Source organism: Tasmannia lanceolata, unplaced genomic scaffold, assembly GCF_043159265.1.
Source record: "Tasmannia lanceolata isolate RefF3 unplaced genomic scaffold, GAP_Taslan_0.1 ptg000011l, whole genome shotgun sequence".
Lineage (NCBI taxonomy): Eukaryota > Viridiplantae > Streptophyta > Magnoliopsida > Canellales > Winteraceae > Tasmannia > Tasmannia lanceolata.
The window spans coordinates 21,983,022-22,005,084 of NW_027518688.1; the positions used below are offsets into that span (position 1 = coordinate 21,983,022).

At 40.4% G+C, this 22,063-nt stretch overlaps 1 protein-coding gene and 1 long non-coding RNA gene across 2 annotated transcripts in view; both read left to right on the top strand.

The window, feature by feature from the left end:
- The window catches only part of LOC143886644 (protein EARLY STARVATION 1, chloroplastic-like), a 33,280-nt gene that overhangs the window by 10,592 nt on the left and 625 nt on the right, over positions 1-22,063 (top strand). Inside the window, exons 5-9 of the mRNA XM_077390692.1 lie at positions 1,871-1,952; positions 14,873-14,950; positions 15,058-15,183; positions 17,074-17,195; positions 21,336-21,375. Of these exons, the coding sequence (XP_077246807.1) occupies positions 1,871-1,952; positions 14,873-14,950; positions 15,058-15,183; positions 17,074-17,195; positions 21,336-21,375 (448 nt within the window). The remainder of the gene's footprint in view (positions 1-1,870; positions 1,953-14,872; positions 14,951-15,057; positions 15,184-17,073; positions 17,196-21,335; positions 21,376-22,063) is intronic.
- On the top strand, positions 9,200-13,726 carry LOC143886647 (uncharacterized). Its single transcript, XR_013253889.1, has 2 exons — positions 9,200-10,250; positions 11,079-13,726. It is a non-coding gene; the product is annotated as an uncharacterized LOC143886647 (long non-coding RNA).

The following is a 22,063-nucleotide window of genomic DNA, read 5'->3' on the forward strand; positions in this document are numbered from 1 at the left end:
TTGAGGGTCGCTCGTCGTTCCGGGGTCGGTTCTAACCTTGGAGGTACCTGTCAAGGTATCCCATTCGAATCAAGTCATCAATCTCCTCCTTGAGTTGCCAGCACTCGTCGGTGTTGTGGCCATGATCCTGGTGGAATCTGCAGTACTTGCTCATGTCACACCTTTTGGTGGAATCTGCAGTACTTGCTCATGTCACGCCTTTTGCTGCTGGCTTTCATCTTCTTCGGCCACTTGATGATGCCTTGGTCGGCAATCTCCATCAGTTTGTTATGGAGGTGTTGAGCAGAGTACATCTCTCGAATCTTCAAGGAGGGCTTTGGTCATGGGCCAGGGCCTTGTTATCTCGACGTGCTTGCTTGTGTGGACTGTTACCCGACTTGGAGTCCTCTTGGCCTTTCCGCTGTTCTCTAGATGGAGCAAGCTCGATCTCTTTCTCATTGGCTAAGGTTTCCTCGGCATGCTTGTACTTTTCTGCACGGGCCATCAGATCTCTTAGAGTCCGGAACTCCGGACAGGCTCCTTGGCCAGGGAGAGCATGAGGTCTCTGTTTTGGACGCCCATTCTCATAGCAGCCAGAGCTACGGAATGGTCGTCCTCCAGAATCTCAGATAACTAGGCACTGAAACAAGCTATGTATTCTCTTAAGGACTGACCTTTTCCCTGTTTAATGGCCATCAGAACGTTGGAGTTCTTGTGGCGGGGGTGGTTGTTGACAATGTGCAACAAACTCTCGGCCGAGCTGTTTAAAGGAAGTGATGGAGTCCACCTCTAGTCGTGAGTACCAGCTACTGGCGGTCTTTTTCAACGCCAACGAGAAGGGTTTGCACATTGCGGCTTCTGCATCTTGAAGCTTGTTGGAATTGGGAACTCCATTCAGTGATTCATTTAATTGAAAATACTATTTATAGTGTAATTTATACAACATTTGGTCAAATGACCAGAATACCTCTAGTCTCGTAATCAACTATTTTCAGCACTTTATTCATGACCACATGTTCAAGTGGCTAAAGCTCGATGTATATTAATGGATCTGTGAACTTATGAATATATTCGTGAACTATCGTGAACTAAATTTCTCAAAAAGTCATGTATCAGTACTCAAGATTCACCAATCTTTTGGAAATAGCCTTAATAGGTGTTGCAAATTTAGGAATCTTTGAATACCTGTACATCTAATGTTATACACCAGCATTTACATATAGTAACTAAACGTGTACGCATCAAAGTATGTATCATATATCAATGCTAGTACTAAAGTGTAAAAACCATCTCGATCGCAGGGCTTTGCCCTTTTCTTTTAAATAAATTTGTTGCCATTCGGAAGAAATACTAAAGCCTAAGAGACATGAACTTTTGATATGTTTGGGACCATGCATAAGATAAAGGATCAACAAACATATTGAATGTGTGTGTATAAAATGAGCATCTATTGTATATGGACGCCCCTTCTCATCATTGGTTAGTGTTGTTCCTATGCAATAGTTCTCATTGCTTCTCCTCATGGATTTTTTTTTTTTTTTTGAGAATTACTTCTCCTCATGGATTTTAAGCACAATATACTTCAATTGAGGTGATGTACAGCAGTAGTGTTTGCTAAATGTCTATTCGTCTTCTCCTCATGGATTTTAAGCACAAAATACTTGAATTGAGGTGATGTACAGCAGTAGTGTTTGCTAAATGTCTATTCGTCTTCTCCTCATGGATTTTAAGCACAATATACTTGAATTGAGGTGATGTACAGCAGTAGTGTTTGCTAAATGTCTATTCGTTTTACTTGAACACTAATAAGTCATTGTCGAATCTACTTATGCCAGCTTACCTAAATAAATCATTGCGTAGTTTAACATTTGTCAAAGCTCATTTTTCACAGGTGTGGAGAAATCTGGAAAAAATGCTGAAGGAGATTCATGGTGGGAAACATGGAAGGAAGTTCTTCATCAAGATGAATGGAGGTTTGATCCAAATGGAGTACTTTTAATTTCTTCATTGGGACTATAAGGTTTTGTGGTCATTGAATTATTATGGTCCGTAGAATTTATAATCTCTAAGGGCATGTTTGGCAACCAGGAAGACTTTTTTCCTTGATAAAACTTTTTAAGTGGTTTTTTTTTTTGCTGGAATTTCTAGCTGAAATAATTTCTTTGGAAAAATCATTTATCAAGGAAAAAAGTCTTCCTGTTTGCCAGACACGCCCTGAATGTTTATGGAAAATAACATACAAATTATTTCCATTTTTATGCTGTATATAATAACTTGATTTTCTAATTGTCTTGGGCTGAATTTAGTAAGGAGTTAAAAAATATACAAGATCTCTACAATGATATGACAACAATTAACGTCCTTTCCGTAATTCAGTAGTGACTTCTCTATCTTCCTCTTGTAGTTTCATTTTACTCTTTCTGGTTGCTAGCTTTTAATCACATATGCGGAATTTGTTTTCAACTGATTGCTATCCTTCAAAGCCTAGACCTGGGTTACATGATTCTTAAAAAAGGTTCTAGAGACTAGTAATCTCTTTTAATCTTCTAATACCCCATATAATGATGATCATTGCTTTCCTATAGGACCAAGGACTTGCTATGAAGGTTCATTAAATTATCCATTTACATTGGAGGTTGCCTTATATATATATATATATATATATATATATATATATATATATATATGAGAAAACGGTTCCTACACATATGTGTAGAGAGTTCTCTACACACTAGCTTAAAATACAGTGGGGGCCCACATTGTTTGAGTGATCCAAGCCATCCATTTTAAAGGCCCTCACATAGATAGGGTGTCTACAAAAAATCAAATCCATAGGATCATCCCAACCCTACGATTTGTAGAGGTAAAATGGATGTCTTTAAACCTTCACAAATTAGTCCATTTTTTGCCTCCACAGTTCGAATGGTTAGGATGATCCTATGGATCTGATTTTTTGTGGACACCCTATCTATGTGAGGGCCTTAAAAATGAATGGTTTGGATCACCCAAATAATGTGGCCCCCACTGTATTTTAAGCTAGTGTGTAGATAACTTATCTACACATATGTGTAGGAACCGTTCTCTCTCTCTCTCTCTCTCTCTATATATATATATATATATATATATATATATATATATATATATATATATATATATATATATATGTCACGGGGAAACTCACCAAAATCAAAATTTCTTCGCTAAAGGGGCTGTCTGTGATGGCCTAGCTCAATGCTAGTCAAGCCAACCAAGTTTGCACAGACAAAGATCACACAACAACACAAGAACACACACAAGAGAAACACAAGAGACTTTTTTAACGTGGTTCGACCAAACAATGCCTACTCCACGGGCAACTTCATTGCCATCCTCTTTCTCAAACTCTTTAGGCAAAAGCCATTACAAAGGAAACTCACAACAAATTGCCTTTGCCTACCTGTTGCCTATCAACAACGTAACTGTTGCCTATCAACAGCCTACCTGTTGCCTATCAACAACCTATCTTCCTTCCTGTTGCCTATCTGTTGCCCATTAACAGACTTGGGCATTTTGCACATAAACGCCCATTACATACAAATTGCACAATCCGTGTGCCTAAGCACTTACAAATGACAAGCCACCATGTGGCATAACAGTTGCCTAACCACCCAGCCATGATTGCCTTTGGAAGTCTTCACAATGTGCAAGTGCATGCCAATGCCTTGCTGTCATGTGTGCAAAAACGCCCACCAGTTGCCTTTTCTTTGCCCAGTCCATAGCCCACTGATCCAGTGCCCAACTAGTCCATACTCGAGTTAGGTTAGGTTCCCACTAATGCTTGCCCGTGCAAGCAATGCATAGCCCACACCTATGCTCTAGGCCATACCAAAGCCTTGGTCCCATGGCCTTCTTCCCACCTTGATGTTCCAAGTGTACATTGGCAAGGGTGCAAGGTGCCACCACAAGCCAATCTGTGTGCCAACATTTTAAGGGGGTGACAAACCTCCCCCACCTAAACCATCCAACGCCCTCGTTGGATCCCTTGGTAGGCCCTTCTCATTGAGGTTCTCCTCTAACTCTAATTTTGTACTCTCTTCACCAAATGCCTTTGCCAACACTTGTTTTTTTTTTTTTTTTGTGCCCCACATCCTTTGTCAGTGTGGTTGAAATGGCCTCATTCCTTAGCCCATCCTCCAGCCGAATAACTAAACACCTTTCAACCCCCTCCTATTGACTTCAACAACCGGCACAAAACATGGACTTTGCATCTCCATTACAAAAATCCCCCTCAAGTAAGGCAACAAACATACATTGGCTTGTACAATGAAATCCAAGCCAAGAATGACTCCAAAGTCATCCAACGGAATCACCAAAAAACCAGTAACTCCTTTCCATTCCCCCACCCTTAGAGGAACCTCCCATGTTGTGATTAGAGGACGACTCTTGTCCTCCGATCTTGTGTGCAACCATAATTTTGCATCTCCCATAAGATACAAACATGTGAACCCCACCTTGTCCATATCTTTGTGCAAGCCAATGTATGCTTGTTGCCTTACTTGAGGGGGATTTTTGTAATCGAGGTGCAAAGTCTATGTTTTGTGCCGGTTATTGAAGTCAATAGGGAGGGGGTTGAAAGGTGCTTAGTTATCTGGGTGGAGGATGGGCTAAGGAAGGAGGCCATTTCAACCACATTGACAAAGGAAGCGGGGCACAAAAAGAGACAAGTGTTGGCAAAGACATTTGGTGAAGAGTACAAAATTGGGGTTAGATGAGAGTCTCAATGAGAAGGACCTACCAAAAGATCCAACGAGGGCGTTGGATGGTTTAGGTGGGGGAGGTTTGTCACCCCCTTAAAATGTTGGCACACAGATTGGCTTGTGGTGGCACCTTGCACCCTTGCCAATGTGCACTTGGAACATCAAGGTGGGAAGAAGGCCATGGGACCAAGGCTTTGGTATGGCCTAGAGCATAGGTGTAGGCTATGCATAGCTTGCACGGGCAAGCATTAGTGGGAACCTAACCTAACTCAAGTATGGACTAGTTGGGCACTGGACTTGTTGGACACTGGATCAGTGGGCTATGGACTGGTTAGGCACTGGACTAGTTGGGCACTGGTTGGGTTGGGCACTGGATTGGTGGACATTGGATTTGTGGGCACTGGATCATTAGTGGGCACTGGACCAATGGTGGGCATTTGATGGTTAGCACTGGTTTGCGGGCATTGGCTAGTGGGCGTTGCATAGTGTGCACTGACTGGTGGGCAACAGATAGGCAAAACCAGGGCACCAGTGTGCATGTGACAATTGGCAAGCGCTTGGGTGTGTTGGCACATGGAGGCAACGGTTGTAAACGGTATGATTCAAACCAAGGCATTGCTTGGTCGTGTTCAAAGGTTTGGGCACAAGGAGGGCAAAGCAACGGTAACTGGTGGGCGTTCTTGAACACATGGCAGCAAGGCATTGACATGCACTTGCACATTGTGAAGACTTCCAAAGGCAATCTTGGCTGGGTGGTTAGGCAACTGTTATGCCACATGGTGGCTTGTCATTTGTAAGTGTTTAGGCACACGGATTGTGCAATTTGTATGTATGTACAAAATGCCCAAGTCTGTTGATGGGCAACAGATAGGCAACAGGAAGGAAGATAGGCTGTTGATAGGCAACAGGTAGGCAACAAATAGGCAATCTGTTGTGAGTTTCCTTTGTAATGGCTTTTGCCTAAAGAGTTTGAGAAAGAGGATGGCAAAGAAGTTGCCCGTGGAGTAGGCATTGTTTGGCCGAACCACGTTAAAAAAGTCCCTTGTGTTTCTCTTGTGTGTGTTCTTGTGTGATCTTTTTGTGTGCAAACTTGGTTGGCTTAACTAGCATTGGGCTAGGCCATCACGGACAGCCCCTTTATCGGAGAAATTTTGATTTTGGTGAGTTGCCAGAGAAAAGGAAATTTTTTTTCCATTTTTTTGAAAAAACTGTGAATTTAACACATTAGCTTTCTTTGCTTTTCTCACAAAATACACCCCTGTAAACTATTTAATTTCAGTCGTACCTTCGTTAGATTTTTTGAAAAATCTATTACACTGACGAGTGTAATTTCTGAATTTCCCTCTTAATCCCCTTTACATGTCTTACTTTGAAGCTTCAGAAATAAAATCCCATCCCGTGGGGCCCACTTCATCATGATGACGTTTTGTTTGTTTTGAGTCTTCAGCCTGATTTTTTATCTCACTATGAGGTTTTGGGCTTTGTGCTCTTCACTTTTGTGACTTATTATTTTATTTTAAAAAGTTATTGGGATCTCATCTGGTTTTGGAGAAAAGACGAGTCTCTTTCATGAGACATGCAAGAAGACAAATAAGGGGGCGCTCATCCACACATATGCCAGAAGTCAATCACAAATGACCAAAACAGCGGTCAATTTCACCACCTTCTTTAAATTTGCTAGCCAATTTCACCCAACGTCATTTTGTAACTGTCTTGTGCCTATGAGAACAGCCACATCAGATGCATAGCGGTCAATTTCACCACCTTCTTTAAATTTGCTAGCCAATTTCACAAAACACCATTTCGCAACTGTCTTTTGCCTATGAGAACAGCCACATCAGATGAATAAATGAATAAGAGAAAATCTGCCAAACAATGAGAAATTCATTTTACATGGCAAATGAGTTTATCAAACACTGAAAAATTGCTCATTTCCCGTTAAAAACGAAATTTCATTTTTTTTTTCATAAAACTGCAAATCATCTCATTAGGATGATCTTAACCCTCTAATCTGTAGACAAACTACCCCCATGCATTTAGAAATCTCTACAGACTGGAAGGTTAGGTTTGTGCTACGGAGGGGTATTTTTTAGGGAAAGGCGTATTTACGTAACGAGTATCTAAATGAGATCTACGGGGACCCTCTAACACGTATTTATTAAAAAATTCATGGGGTCCACACTGTTTGAAGTTCCACTCATATGTTGGGCGCTGACGTAAATAGGCCTATGACCGAAAAACCATCTCCGTTGGATAATCCTAACCATGGTTTTAAATTTTGGCTGAAATCCGAAGATTTAAATTTCGGCCGAAATCCGAAATTTATCATGGTTATAGACTGTTTTGCACGGGTATTTGAGAATTGTTATGGTTCTCCTTCAATATGTTATTTGTGGGCATCCATTTAATTATTAGTATTGGATTCAAAGTGCTCCGTAGGGAATTCAACCCCAAGTCTAATTGTTAAAATTTTGAAGCAATTATGTGCTCATTGGGCCTAATTTGCATAAATGGCGGGTGAATTATTGTTTTTCTTGGACAAATTTTTATGTTAGATGATGTTTCGCACACATCAAGTTGCATGTGCTCATTGAAGAAAGTCCATGTACTTCATTAGGAAATTTGATTCTAGGGTAGAGAAAATGGGGCACAAATGTTGAGGCAGTCAAAAGTTACACTATCATTGCTCAGACTTGAGACCCTTATTTGTCTGCACTCAGCTATGGAACTGCATCAACCTACTTTTGCTTTCAGTAGTTCAGTCACATTTTTCCTTCCCATCTTTCGCCATTTTATTGCTCTGAATTACCATTTTAGAGGCTTTGTTATGCTATAATTATGCGCCTTGCCCCCCTTTTAACCTCTTTGGAGAAAAACTTCCTTCCATTATATTCTTCATGATTGAAATAATTATAATCAATGCATTTCTTCTTCTTTGTTTTTTGTTAAAGAACAATATTAAGGCATCTTTTTATAACAATTAAGTTTTTGTCTCACCCACGCATCGAGCGGGGTACTTTACTAGTATATATATATATAGAGAGAGAGAAAAGTGTAGCTACACATACGTGTAGCTAACTTAGCTACACCGATGGCTTAAAATACAGTGGGCCCCACATTGTTTGGGTGATGCAAACCATTCATTTGATGGGCCCTCACATAGATAGGGTGTGCCCAAAAAATCAGCTCCATAGGATCATCCCAACCCTACGATTTGTGGAGGCAAAAATGGACTTGTAAAAACCTTCACAAATCTGTCCATTTTTGCCTCCATAGTTTGAAGGGTTGAGATCATCCAATGGAGCTGATTTTTTGGGCACACCCTATCAATGTGAGGTCCTATCAAATGAATGGTTTGGATCACCCAAATAATGTGGGCCCACTGTATTTTAAGCCGTCGGTGTAGCTAAGTTAGCTACACGTATGTGTAGCTTCACTTAACTCATATATATATATATATATATATATATATATATGAGAATAGTGTTCCTGTGCAGCTGCTCAGATAGCTTATCTGAGCAGCTGCTTCAAAAACTCATGTGGCCCACATTTTTGGGGTGATCCAAAGCATTCATTTGAAAGGCCCTTCCATGGATAGGGTGTGTACCAAAAATCAGCCCTATAGGATCATCCTAACCCAATCAAAGGTGGAGGGGAAAATGGACAGACATTGTTTCTGACCATTTTTTCCATCCACAAATGGCAGGGTTAGGATGATCCTAAAGGGCTCATTTTTGGTGCACACCCTATCCATGGAAGGGCCTTCCAAATGAATGCTTTGGATCACCCCAAAAATGTGGGGCCACATGAGTTTTTGAAGCAGCTGCTCAGATAAGCTATATGAGCAGCTACGCAGGAACACTTCTCTCTCTCTCTCTCTCTCTCTCTCTCTATATATATATATATATATATATATATATATATATATATGAGGAAAGTGTTGGTGCGCTCGAGCGCACCAAGCTTATGGTGCGCTCGAGTGCCCAATCACACGTGAGCCCACTTTGTTAGGATGATCCAAAGCATTCATTTGAAAGGCCCTTACATAGATGGGGTGTGTACCAAAAATCAGCTCCATAGGATCATCCTAACCCATCCATTTGTGGAGGTCAAAATAGACAGACATTGTTTGTCCACAAATCTGCCCATTTTTGCCCTCCACTTTTGGAGGGGTTAGGATGATTCAGTGGACCTGATTTTTGGTACACGCCCTATCTATGATAAGGCCTTGCAAATGAATGGTTTGGATCACCACAAAAAATGTGGGACCCATGTGATTGGGCACTCGAGCGCACCAACGCTTTCCCCTCTCTCTCTCTCTCTCTCTCTCTCTCTCTATATATATATATATATATATATATATATATATATATATATATTGATCTGTTGTTACTTAAATGTTGATATTCTATCAATGCTTTCTCAAGTTGTTTCTATTAGTGCTGCATATGCCTTACAATTTGATCTTTCTAATTTTACAATTTTATAACATCTTCTAGCAAGATATTTTTTTCTTTGCATTATTTTTTTCTTCTGCTTTGGTATGCATGCCTGTTTATGCTGCCCACACCTGAAATATATGTGGCTTAGATATTGACGTGGGCTGCAAGGCAGCAAATTTTGGAAACTTCCGAATTTCCCAACAATATCACAAGTATCATGATTTTATGGGATGTGGATTTCCCCAAATCTCTTAATATGGGCATATCTTTGCAAATCTGTGCTAAACGTTTCTTTTTACATTTTGCTTTCTAATTCAGTGCAAGTCAATTTAGGTATTTTAGTCAATGTAGGATTTGATAATTGAGTCTTAGAAATTAATTTAAAGTAGGAAGTAGAGTTTTAATTGGGAAGGGATTGAAGGTAATAAAAGTACCTACGTGCAAGGGTTGTCGCACAGTTTTTTACACTTTTAATGAAATTTGAGAAACTTCTTCTTTCTTAGCTAGAGAAAGGTGGTTTATCTGGTTCTTTGTGGATTCAAAGAACGGCTCTTCGTGGATTCAACGAGCACCCTTCGTGGATTCTAAGGTTTATTTGATCGGAGGTCAACGACAATCAACCCCCGACTCGTTCTTCGCGCTTTCGGCTACGCCAGGTGGTATTAGAGCCTTGCAACTTTCCATTGCTTCCCACGGAGAGCGAGAAAATCAATCGACCGTGACGGTAGAGATGTTCAACACTCTACAAGCTACCGTTAATCAAATAGCGGAGCAATTGGCAAAGTTGAATCCTATTGAGCGCGAGCAACCCCAAATCGGCAATGGTGATCGGCAACGGGACGCTCAAGCTCTAAATCGAGTTCAGCGTCCCCGCACAAGAGTTACATATTTTCCCGATGATGATTACTCTAGCGAGGAGGAATTCGAAGACATCATTCATCAAAGAATACTCCTGATCGTGTTTCGCAAACCGCGGCTCATGATCTCGATAATCGTATTAAGGTGGATTTGCCCGAGTTTAAATGGCCAACTCCACATCGAAGATTTTCTTGATTGGCTTGCGGCGGTCAAGAGATTTTTCTACTACATGGAGGTAGACCTGGCAAAACCGACCCATGCCCGCGGGTCGACCCGGCTCACCCGCAAATTTGCGGGCACACGGGTCTGGGTTTTAGTGACCTGCCAAAATTTGACCCACGGGCAACCCAACCCGCAAAAACATGGGTTGGGCCGGGTAAACCTGCGGGTACCCGCGGTCACCCATATTTTTAAAGTAATTTTTAAGAATTTATTGGAGAATGTTATCCGCACTTGGGAAATCATCAGATGGAAATGATTTTTGGAGTATAACCTATTTTGGCTATGGCCCATCTAATGGACGGTTTGGATCATCCGATGGTGTGGGCCATACCATACTTTTAATAAAGTGAGAGTGCCCTCAGTAGTGTTGATAACATTTCGTTTTTTTTTTTTTTAATAGGTGGTAATACTCTGTGCAAAGATGCGCACAGAGGCGAAGGTTTCTAGCAAAAGCTAGCAAAAGCAAAAAGTAAAAAAAAGTAATCATTACAAAAAGAAAAGTAAAATAACTGAGTTATAAAGTTTTAAATGGAAAATTACGGATAAATGGTTATAAAGTTATAAAGTTACGAGAAAAATACGAAAAACATGTATAGAGTTATTACAATTACGGGAAAAACTAGGGTGCGGTCAAATCACATCAAATCAGGAGAATTACAATCCCATATTATATTTGCGGGTGACCCGCGGGTTGACCCGGCCCACCCGCGGGCCGCCCGGGTCACCAAATTTCTGACCCGCAAAAATGCGGGTCACCAAAATTCTGACCCGTGTGACCCGCACCCGCACCACCCGCGGGTTGACCCGGCCCGACCCACCCGTTTGCCAGGTCTACATGGAGGTTCCCGAGGAGAAAAAGACAAAACCCGTGGCTATCAAGCTTAAGGGAGGAGCTTCGGCATGGTGGGAACAACTTCAACTTTCTCGTACTAGGATGGGAAAGAGACCCATTGATTATGATCAGGTACTCTTTCAGCAATACCAAAATTGTCGCCAAGGTAGTATATGGGTGCGAGATTATACAGAAGAGTTCTATCGGTTATCGTCCAGAAACGATATTTCGGAAACCGAAGCACAACGAGTGGCATGCTACAAAGGAGGTCTTCATCAGGCGATCCATGATCAAATCGCTCTCCACCCGATTTGGACACTGTATGAGGCGGTAAAGATGGAGGAACAAGTTGAGACCATGTTCAACCATTTGCCTCAGAAGGATTTTTATGTGAGTCAAACCGTGTAGAGACATCGCAGTGCGGACAACGAAAGAGAAGGCGGTTTTGGATCTTCCTGTTGGGGTGGGTAAATCTGTTCTAGCGTTCCCGCCACAAGGAAGAGGACGTGGAGATGTTCCTACTACTTCGGTAACGACCCAAGTTCCACGACGTGATCCGTACGAGTCGCAGTTGGAGCAGCGGATCGTATGGTACAAGTGCAACCAATTGGGTCACAAATCCAACGAGTGTCCCAAACGTGGTCGGGATACTGCAAATCTAATCGTTGGTGACGAATATGAAGAGGATGATAAAGAGCACGAAGAAGAACAAAATACAGAAGATCCCATTCCTACTACTTGTGCTCCTGGTCGATCCTTGATGATACATCGTGTTATGTGCATATCAAAAATAGAGGAGTCCACGCAGCGCAACAATCTCTTCAGGTGCAACTGTATGGTCAAAGAAAGGGTTTGCAACGCCATTATTGATGGAGGTAGCAAGGAGAATTATGTGTCAAAAGGACATGGTGAAGAAGCTCAAGTTAAAGACAGAGAAACACCCTACTCCCTACAAGTTTGGTTGGATTTCAAAGGGTAACGAAAAGAAGGTAACTGAACGTTGTCGTATTCCTTTTGAAATTGGTGATTACAAGGATGAAATTTTATGTGATGTTATCAATATGGATACATGTCATCTTTTGTCGGGGAGACCTTGGCTATTTGACAGGGATTCCACTCATAAGGGAAGAGATAATGTCTTCGTTGTTCGTCAAAACAACAAGAGTTATGCACTTCAACCTTTGGTGGATGAGGACCCCAAAGCTTCTCAGGTGGAGGGGCAATTGTGTTTGACAGTGAAGGAATCCCTTACCAAAACCAAGAAGGAAAAGAAGCAGCAGATACGTAAAAGCGTCAAAGGGAAGCAAAAGAAACTGATTGAAGCTCATGTTGAGTACAATGCCGAAAAGACCAAGTGTCGGCGTGCCAAAGTCTTCGAAGTTGGAGGTGCTATGGAGACAATACCAATGAACTTGAGGTCGAGTTCTCTTCAAGTGGAGGGGAATGACGTGGGCTGCAAGGCAGCGAATTTTGGAAACTTCCAAATTTCCCAACAATATCACACGTGTCCTAATTTTATGGGATGTGGATTTCCCCAAATCTCTTAATATGTGCATATCTTTGCAAATCTGTGCTAAACGTTTTCTTTTTACATTTTACTTTCTAATTCAGTGCAAGTCAATTTAGGTATTTTAGTCAATGTAGGATTTGATAATTGAGTCTTAGAAATTAATTTAAAGTAGGAAGTAGAGTTTTAATTGGGAAGGGATTGAAGGTAATAAAAGTACCTACGTGCAAGGGTTGTTGCACAGTTTTTTACACTTTTAATGAAATTTGAGAAACTTATTCTTTCTTAACTAGAGAAAGGTGGTTTATTTGGTTTTTTGTGGATTCAAAGAACAGCTCTTTGTGGATTCGTAGGTTTATTTGATCGGAGGTCAACGGCAATCCTCCCGACTCGTTCTTCGCGCTTCCGGCTACGCTAGATATCAATATTGTACCAATGCTCATTGGAATTACGTCTGCAAAGAAACTCTGTGTACTGCATGACTGTGTTATTTGTGGTGGGCACCTCAATGTTTTATGTGGAGAGTTATGCTACTAAGTGCAACCCCAATCGCTCTTGTGATTTCACATTCTGGGTTTCCCTATGACTTGTTACTTTACTGTATTTTAAGCTCTGTTCTAAAAGGTGGCCGCTTAGGCGCTGGGCGTAGAAAAAACGCACCGTCCAGGCCCTGGGCGTTTAAAAAAGCGGTCTCACCGCCTGGGCGGCTTGGGCGCTGCGAGGATGCAGCCAGGTCCATTTAGCATGGAGCACAAATCACTGTGACAGGTTATGCAACCCCGCGGGATTCGACTAAGCGGTGTTAGTCCTATCTGGGCAAGCAATCCTATAGCCGTATTGTGATCCAGTGATGGATAGTTGGACTGAAACCGGAAGTACATTGAATCAGAAAATACCATAGTTATAAATTTCGGCCGAAATATTTCGGTATCAGTTGGGACCGAAACCAAAAGTACATTGAATCAGAAAAATACAGGGTTTCGTCGATTTTTCACCCTTGTACAAAATTTCCACCGAAATGTTAAAGATTTCCACCAAATTTTTAAAAATTACCACCAAAATTTAAGGATTTCCACCAAAATTACTGAAATTTCGACCAAAATCGCCTTACATTTCGGTGGAATTAAAAAAAAAAAAAAAAAAAAAAAAACTGAAATTTTTGTCAAGGTTTTGCATGATTTCAGCCAAAATTTCCACTGAAACCGAAATATTGATGGTCGACACCGAAGCCAACATTTAAATCCTTGGAAAATACACGAATAGAAGGCAGGAAGTGCCGATGCTAAAATGTAAAGTTATAGTAGAGGTTCAGAAGCTAGAACTGCGCACCTGGGACAGAAGGTTCCTGCAACTAAGTTATTGATCTTGGTCACAGGCCAATGTCTCCTAGATCTTGACAGTGTAGGCCAAGATCATTCAGATCTTGGAAGCCAAGATAAAGTGATACGCTGCATAACTGGCTTCTTAAACCACTAGGGCTTGAAAGTGATGTTGGCCACGGTCTTATGGCCATGCCATTTGCTCCCTCAACCAATGCCTGTCACTATGACCATCCAAGACTTGATCCGTGGCTAATCATGGAGTATGCCAGCCCCTGCACGCAGGGGCGGAGGCACATAGAGCTTGAGGGGGGCCATGGCCCCCCCATGACTTGCTAAATTCTTTTATATGGTGCATGGCTATGCATGCATGCCAAGCTAGTTTAGTGGCCATGGCCCCCCCAATGACCGATGAAGACAAGTGTAAATTAATCTGCCCCCCCCAACTGTAAATTCCTGGCTCCGCCCCTGCCTGCACGCTCATGCAAATCAAGGTCAGATCTCAATATTGAAAGAAAAAAAAGGAAGAGGAAGAAGAAAATTGAGAGATTTTAAAAAGTCTGGCTTTTCAGAAAGTGAACCCTATGAAATGATAAGCATTTTCACTCCATTGACCCACACGCTCCAGCACAGCCAATGAGTTCTTTTTCTTGTTCTTAGGTCTTTGTTGCAATAAATTTGTTTCGGGACTTCTACTTATGTGTCTTCTGACAACAACGAATAGTGGAGCATATCTAGCCATTGTATTTATCTAATGTGAAAATTTCTAAATGGTGCTTTTATATATATATATATATATATATATATACGTTAAATTTTCAATATATAATCGACTAGATTCTGTTTGGTAGCTATGTTACTAAAATTCAGGTTACATGTAAAGATGATTGAGCCGTTTAATATTATCTTTCATGTTAGTCATCTGTCTGAGATTGATTATTATGGAATTATAGTGATGGCCTTATTTCATACTGCAGTAACCTGGCGAGGATAGAGAGGAGTGCAAGGAAGCAAGCAAAATCGGGCACTGAAAATGCTGGATGGTATGAGGAATGGTGAGGGAATTCTTAACATGCTTTATATCCAGTAGTTCCGTTTTATGTCTTGTTTAGATTGTTGAATATGCATTATGCACCTATTTTATATTTACATTGCTCTCCAGGTGGGAAAAATACGATGCAAAAGGTTGGACTGAGAAAGGGGCGCACAAATATGGTAGACTGAATGAACAGTCATGGTGGGAACAGTGGGGAGAACACTATGATGGAAGAGGATCTGTCCTGAAATGGTTTTTCTTGAACCCTCACACTTCAAATTTAGACTTTAAATTCTTTATGCTAAGCTTGGTGTGTTGAATTTGATTTGATTTGTTTCTTAAAATTGAGTGAGGCGGCTACAAAAGTAGTTCACTAAATCTCGTTCTAAAAACATTACATTAAGTTCCGCGACCAGCAAGATAGTTTTGAAACTCTTCTGATAAATACTCCTCAGTACTATCAGAATGTTGTGCACCAAAATTTCTACGAAGTTGGTTCTGAACGAAATTTTTTTTAAACAACTTTAAAATGGGATTTATGTCAAGTCCTTTCATATAATACAACCATGTCATTGTTGAATAATCATCAACAAACTTCAAAAAGTATCTATGGCTTTGATACCATGTTAATGTAAAAGAAAATGAGAAATCACTTGGAGGACGCACCCAAGTCCGTGGGGATTAAATTAGAGAAGAAGGGAGAAGAACAAGGAAAGAGGAGAAGATAGATGGAGAAAAAAGCATGTAGGGTTGACAGTCAAATGATCTTCGTGGGTGAACTTCTCAAATTAGATTTTAATGGCAGTTACAATACTCAAGATGCCATCAACATCCAATCAGAAAAGTGTAAAACAAAGTGAGTAGTGCCATTATAAAAAAAAATGATAACGCAGATATCAGCTGCCCCATGTTACATGGATTCTTCTAAACGGGTGAAGAATCCGTGTCGGACAAGTCTCGGATTCCAATACTTCAGAATTCTTTGAGACACTTCTGAATCTCTTTTATCTGGTTTTTTCTCAATACTACAACCACAAATTTATCTACTTAACCTGTTAAAATTTCCAATATAGAGAAAAGTGTTCCTGCGCTGCAGCGCAGGGACGTTATCTGCTCTTAAGTGGTTTATACCACCTCCCATTGGTTCGTTTAGCAGGTCCACCTTTGCGGGCCCAGAAAAAGCGACCAATGGGAGGCATTATAAACCACTACAGCGCAAGGAACTCCCTGCACTGCAGCGCAGGAACACTTTCCTCTCCAATGTATTACTTGTTATAATCATATTATTATGTAAAATAAAATAAAATTTGAAGATTGATTAAAAATATATTGGCGAATCCACGAATCATTCTTTTTGAGGTTTGCTGAATCTGACAGTGATACCCGTGTCGAATTCCGACACCCATTCATACTAACGCAACATAGCAGCTGCCTATATATATATATATATATATATATATATATATATATATGTGTGTGTGTGTGTGTGTGTGTGTGTGCTGCTAAGGAGACCGAGAGTGGAACCGAATGAATCCCTACATGCCACATGGCATGGGAGGGGCAGCTTTTCCATTTAATTAAAAAGGGCCAAGAAAAAGGAAGGATGATTACTAAAATGTGAATAGCCTATTTGTTCGGTTCCACTCTCGGTCTCCATATTATTATCAAGCGCATGTGTGTGTATCAATAGGGGCTGAAAGACAAAAAATATAATAGTGCCATTAATGATAATGAGTTTGTATATGGTGTCCAAACACAGCTGCGCATAATCAGTGTGTTGCCCTGGATATTTGATCCAACAACGTCCGACTTTATAAGAGGCTGTCGTTGGATCAAATACCGAGGGCAGCAACTTTGCCGTATGGCCATTACATGCAAGTACGGGTGTACACAACGTAATTTTGTAATGATAATAGATCCTATCATAACCCATAAAACTAGTCACTAAGATACATTCTAATCGCAATAAGATCATTAACTTTTTTTGTGCACATTTCTCTCCAAAGAATGGCATCAAATACTGTGAGACTTTTTGTTGATTTAGTTATAGTTTTTCATCTGATCATGATGTTGCTATCATTAAATAATTCATGTTTGTGCTGATCGGTCTGTGTTGTGCTTATCTAATTTTCCTTTTCTCAGGACGGATAAGTGGGCGGAGACAGAAATAGGAACCAAATGGGGAGATAAGTGGGAAGAGAAATTCTTTGCTGGCATAGGTTCTCGTCAAGGGGAGACATGGCATGTATCACCAGCTGGCGATCGTATGTCTATTCCCTTCTATATTGTAGCCATGTTTTAAATCTATAAATTTTGTCTTTTTGTTTAATTTTCAAGAAAATCAAACAGTTTCATTGCCTCGTATTTTCTATGCAACTGCTATTATCGTTTATGATTTATTTGAAACGGATGTTACAGTAGCTTCCATTATGCAACCATAGGTTCTCTAGCGTGATTGTTGGCAAATGAAAACTTATCAACTGTGGGCTGGTAAATTAACTTAAAATAGTTCAATTGTTTGGAAAACAAATTCTTAATTTTATTTTTCTCCATAATAATTAAATAACCTCCAATGCATTAATAGACATCAATGTATGCATTCCCTTTGATATTTCTCCCAAGGTAGATTTTTCATATGGATACACTAGAGTGGATTAAAATTCAATCTACAAGGTGTTGATGGTCTATGGTTTCAACAATTGGTAGATTCACGTCTTCTCCGTGGATTTGAATATTAGTTATTCAATCCCCGATGTATCTTGAGGCAAGGGGATCCCATATACCAGAGTCTTAGTGTGCTTGTGGAAAAGGCCTTATCGATTAGGCTTTAGGAAGATTCAGAATTGGGCTGCTTTTAATTATCTATAGTGCCTGGAAAAGAAAATTTTAATCGAAAAGCTTTTCCAGCTGGAAAAATGGCCATTTTCTAGGTAAAAGCTTAGGACTTTTTTTTCGAGCAAAAAAGTTAGGACTTTTCCAGATCCATTTAGGAAATTTGGCTTGCAAACCTCCTATCAGTTCGTTGAATTCAGCACTAGGTACCTATGTCATATTCTGGCACTCATACTCCTACCCATGCAACATAGGTCTGCACAGACCAGCAATAACAAGGTGAACATGTCACTCTCTTAACCGTCCACCCGTTACCACTCTTTTAAGGAACAAACTGTATATTAATACACCTCAAGGACTTGCCATTATTATCCGGGGTAATGATTCAATATTCTCTCCTAGGTGGGAATTATGAGATTAAATATGCCTTTACTTCTCAATAATCTCATGTCCTCGACGATCATGCAATGCAACAATCAAGAAGAAGATGAAAAGACATACAATAGACAACCAATAAAAAGGGTGGCCCAGTGCACGAGGTTCTCGCCATTGCAAGGTCTGGGAGGGCTAGATGTACGCAGCCTTACTACCGCTTTGCGGAGAGGCTGTTTCCGTGACTCGAATCCGTGAGGACCGTGACCACCATGTCACAATGGAGCAACCTTACTGTTGCTCCAAGGCTCATCCTCTATACAATACTAATATGCAGGAAAAAAGGAAAAATTCTTTGGAATATGCCCTTGTTGGCGACAATCTGGGTCTTGTGGAAAGAGAGAAATGCAAGAGTTTTTAAGTGTGTAGCCAAAAGTCCACAACGCATCTACACTAAGATCATTGCATTGACCATATCTTGGGTCAGGGCCCTCCCCAGCTTCAAATTTGTATCATCTTATGACCTTTGGCATGGTTGGAGGGAGGTGTGCTTAGGTGAAGGCCGCATAGATCTAGTTGTTCATAATTGGGGCCCTCCTGGGGGTTTCTTCAAGGTAAATTTTGATGGTTCTAGCTTGGTCTCTTCAAGCTAAATTTTGACGATTCTACAGTGAGGACGGATAAATTTCTGTCGTTTGGTTTCCCTTGTAATCAACACATGGGACCCGATCATGTTCAACTGGTCCTAAAACACTCAACATCTATGATAATAGTTTGAGCACACTCATTATCACCTTGAATTAATTGTGCTTACTTATTTCTGCAACTGTTGCTATCAAGTGAATCAACAAAAAATATCTGGCTTAAACAAGTTATTAAAAGTATAAAAGATTAAATAACGCCATCTCCATCAGCTTAAGCTTTTGGAGTAACTGGTAGTTTCACATGGTATCAGAGCCAAAGGTCCTGAGTTCAAACCTCCTTGTTAAAAAAAAAATTAACAGTGAATTTTATTAGAATGAATATGGGGACAAGATGTCCCTACAGAGAAATACAACTTGTAGTTCATTAGACATCAGCCTATTGAGAAGGTAGAGATTCTATACTAGTTACATTTGTTCCCGTTAGAAAAACCTATGCTTTTGCCAGCTCATCCGCATATAAATTTGCCGTTCTCCTGCGATGAACTAAGCGAGGACAAATACTCCTAACAAGGTCTCGAATCTCATCTAGGATAAACTGCAATCTCCACGGCCCACCACCAAGATTGGAGGCCCAGGCTATCACATTTGATGAGTCTCCCTCCGCGATTAGCGGGCCTAAATTATGATTGGCATACCACCGGAGTCCAAATAACAACCCTCTAGCCTCTGCTTCGTTTGCGTCGCTGGTTCCCGCTGATCCAGAGTAGGATACTAAAGTACTACTGGAGTAAGCTCGAATCAATCCCCCAAAACCAGCCGGTCCGGGGTTGCCTAAAGAACTGCCATCGAAATTGAGTTTTAACCACCCTTCTCCCGGGGCCTCCCATCCCGAAGATAGTGACCCGAAACTTTCTTTCATGTAACACCTCCTTCCAGTTTCTTAGAGCCATCTCTGTAGAGTACGGGATTTTACCTTTTACCTTTGCCCAGAAGATGATTGATAATTTGATTTCTAGCGTCAAGTGCTTCCAACGACGAACTTTATCCATTTCAAACTTGTTAGAATACATGTAGAATGCCTAAGGGCATAGTTGTCTTTGTACTTTCTCTCCTCTAATATAAATACTCAGGTGAGGGGGAGGACTCTCCTAACTCACTCTTTTCTTCTCTCATTCTCTCATCTAACAATACCAAAATCTGAAGCTGATGAACATGGATTACTGATACTTCGATAAATAAGCACACGAGTTCTTTATGAGAATTTTATTTCTCTCAATGTTGCCCATGAAAGATAAGTTTTGATGTTGGATTCGCAACAACTGAGAAGCTAGCAAAATTTATAAATGCAATTGCAAAATCTCAAAATTCCAGAAACAAAAAGAATAATAGAAAGAGCCACTATTTATCTGCAAGAAGTTGCTAATTTAAGTTTTCTCGGAAAAAATATCAATGAATCTCCAACACCAAAGCCCCAATACGCATGGCAGCAGTCCTGGAACGATCAAATTTGGACTGCAATAGAAGTTTATTTGTGAAGAAAACCCCGTCTTTGAAACCAGGAGCATAGACAGGTACCTGGAAATTCCAAAAATCCACAAGAGGATCACCAGAAAGCACCAAACAGTTCTAAAAAATCTTCTAAAACCTGATAAACATGCCTTAAAGATTCAATCCCAATGAAGATTTAGATAATGAATATTAAAAAACAGTTGTCTGAACAGAAAAAGGAAATGTGGAAATAGCTCCAAAATTTGCAAGAACTTCCCAAGTCATTGACTCGCACAAGTTAACTAGGTTTTACCTTGAGCGAGTTCTTGTCCGAGTACAAGTTGTTAAGCACTATTCCCAGGACTTAGTGATGCTGAGATTTTGGTTGGACAAAGAGAGTTACAAAGAGAATGCATTACAAATCGGAGCCTCTAATACCATGTGCCGACCCAAAGAAGTGAATTGCATGAGAGAATAGTTAGTCTTGATGTTACCAGCGTTTCAAAACTCTGGACTCGGATGAAAACTTAGCCAAGGTATAAGGTAGTCGACACGGACAAATCAATGATTGACACTGCCCATTTTTCATTAACCCGGGCAAGTCGAAGGGAAGTTTTGATTGACTAGGACCAGAACTCAGCCAAAGTAAAAGGAAGTCGACTCTGGGTAGTTGATGATAGACTTGGGGAGTTCTTAAACAGTGAATTTTACTATCACTTTGGGTTCAGGCACCCAATTTTCAGTGTACTAGATTTACCAAAATGCTCCAACTTAAGTTATATAAATGAAAGACTGAATAACCTAATTACTAAAATGGACATCTACAATATCAGATTGACTAAGACATACAACAAACATTTTTAGAATGCATTCATTTCCCTTCTAAGCTGACCCCAACTAGTTTGGGACAAAGGCTTAGTTGAGTTGAGTTGAGTATTCATTTCTCTTCTAAATAGTTTGTTCCTTTCTGCTTATCTTAAATGCCTTTCTTTAATTGCGTTCTATCTGTATCATTCACATGGCTTCAGCAGGGATAACTAAGAAACTACTTTCTTCTTATTATTCTAGGTTGGTCAAGGACATGGGGAGAAGAACACTTTGGGAATGGGTATGTACTCAAAACAGTATAGTTGCTCAGATCTTCATGGCATGACCTTTATGAGATGTTTATCACTTCTGGAAAATATATCATTGTGATCCAATTCTCATTAGAGAAAATGGTTTGTGAGTAGCTGCTCGGATAGCTTATCTGAGCAGCTGCGTGAAAAATTCATGTGGGCCCACATTTTTGGGGTGATCCAAAGCATTCATTTGAAAGGCCCCATCATGTATGGGGTGCCTGCAAAAAATCAGGTCCATAGGATCATCCTAGCCCATTCAAAAGTGGAGGGAAAAATGGACAGATACGGTTTCTGCCCATTTTTTCACCTCACAAATGGAAGGGTTAGGTTGATCCAACCTAACCCTTAATCTGGTTACTCTCACGGGTCATCTTAAAGACTCAATTATGACTAACTGCTTAAATGTACAAAATCACGTTTTTGTTCTTATTACATAGCTGGTATGACTTGGGGGAGCTAGCAGATGCCAATTGCCTTCTTCCTAAACAATCACCAATAACAATAAAAAAAAAATCGTCAGTGTCCTTTTCCTTCATCATATCAGATATACTTGTTTTGATTATGCCTCTTAACATTTTTCAGTTTTTACCCTTCTCTACATTCTCCATATTAACATGGGGCATGAACAGATTGTTTATATACTAAGCTGGTTCACTTTCTGTGGTAGGACCGTAG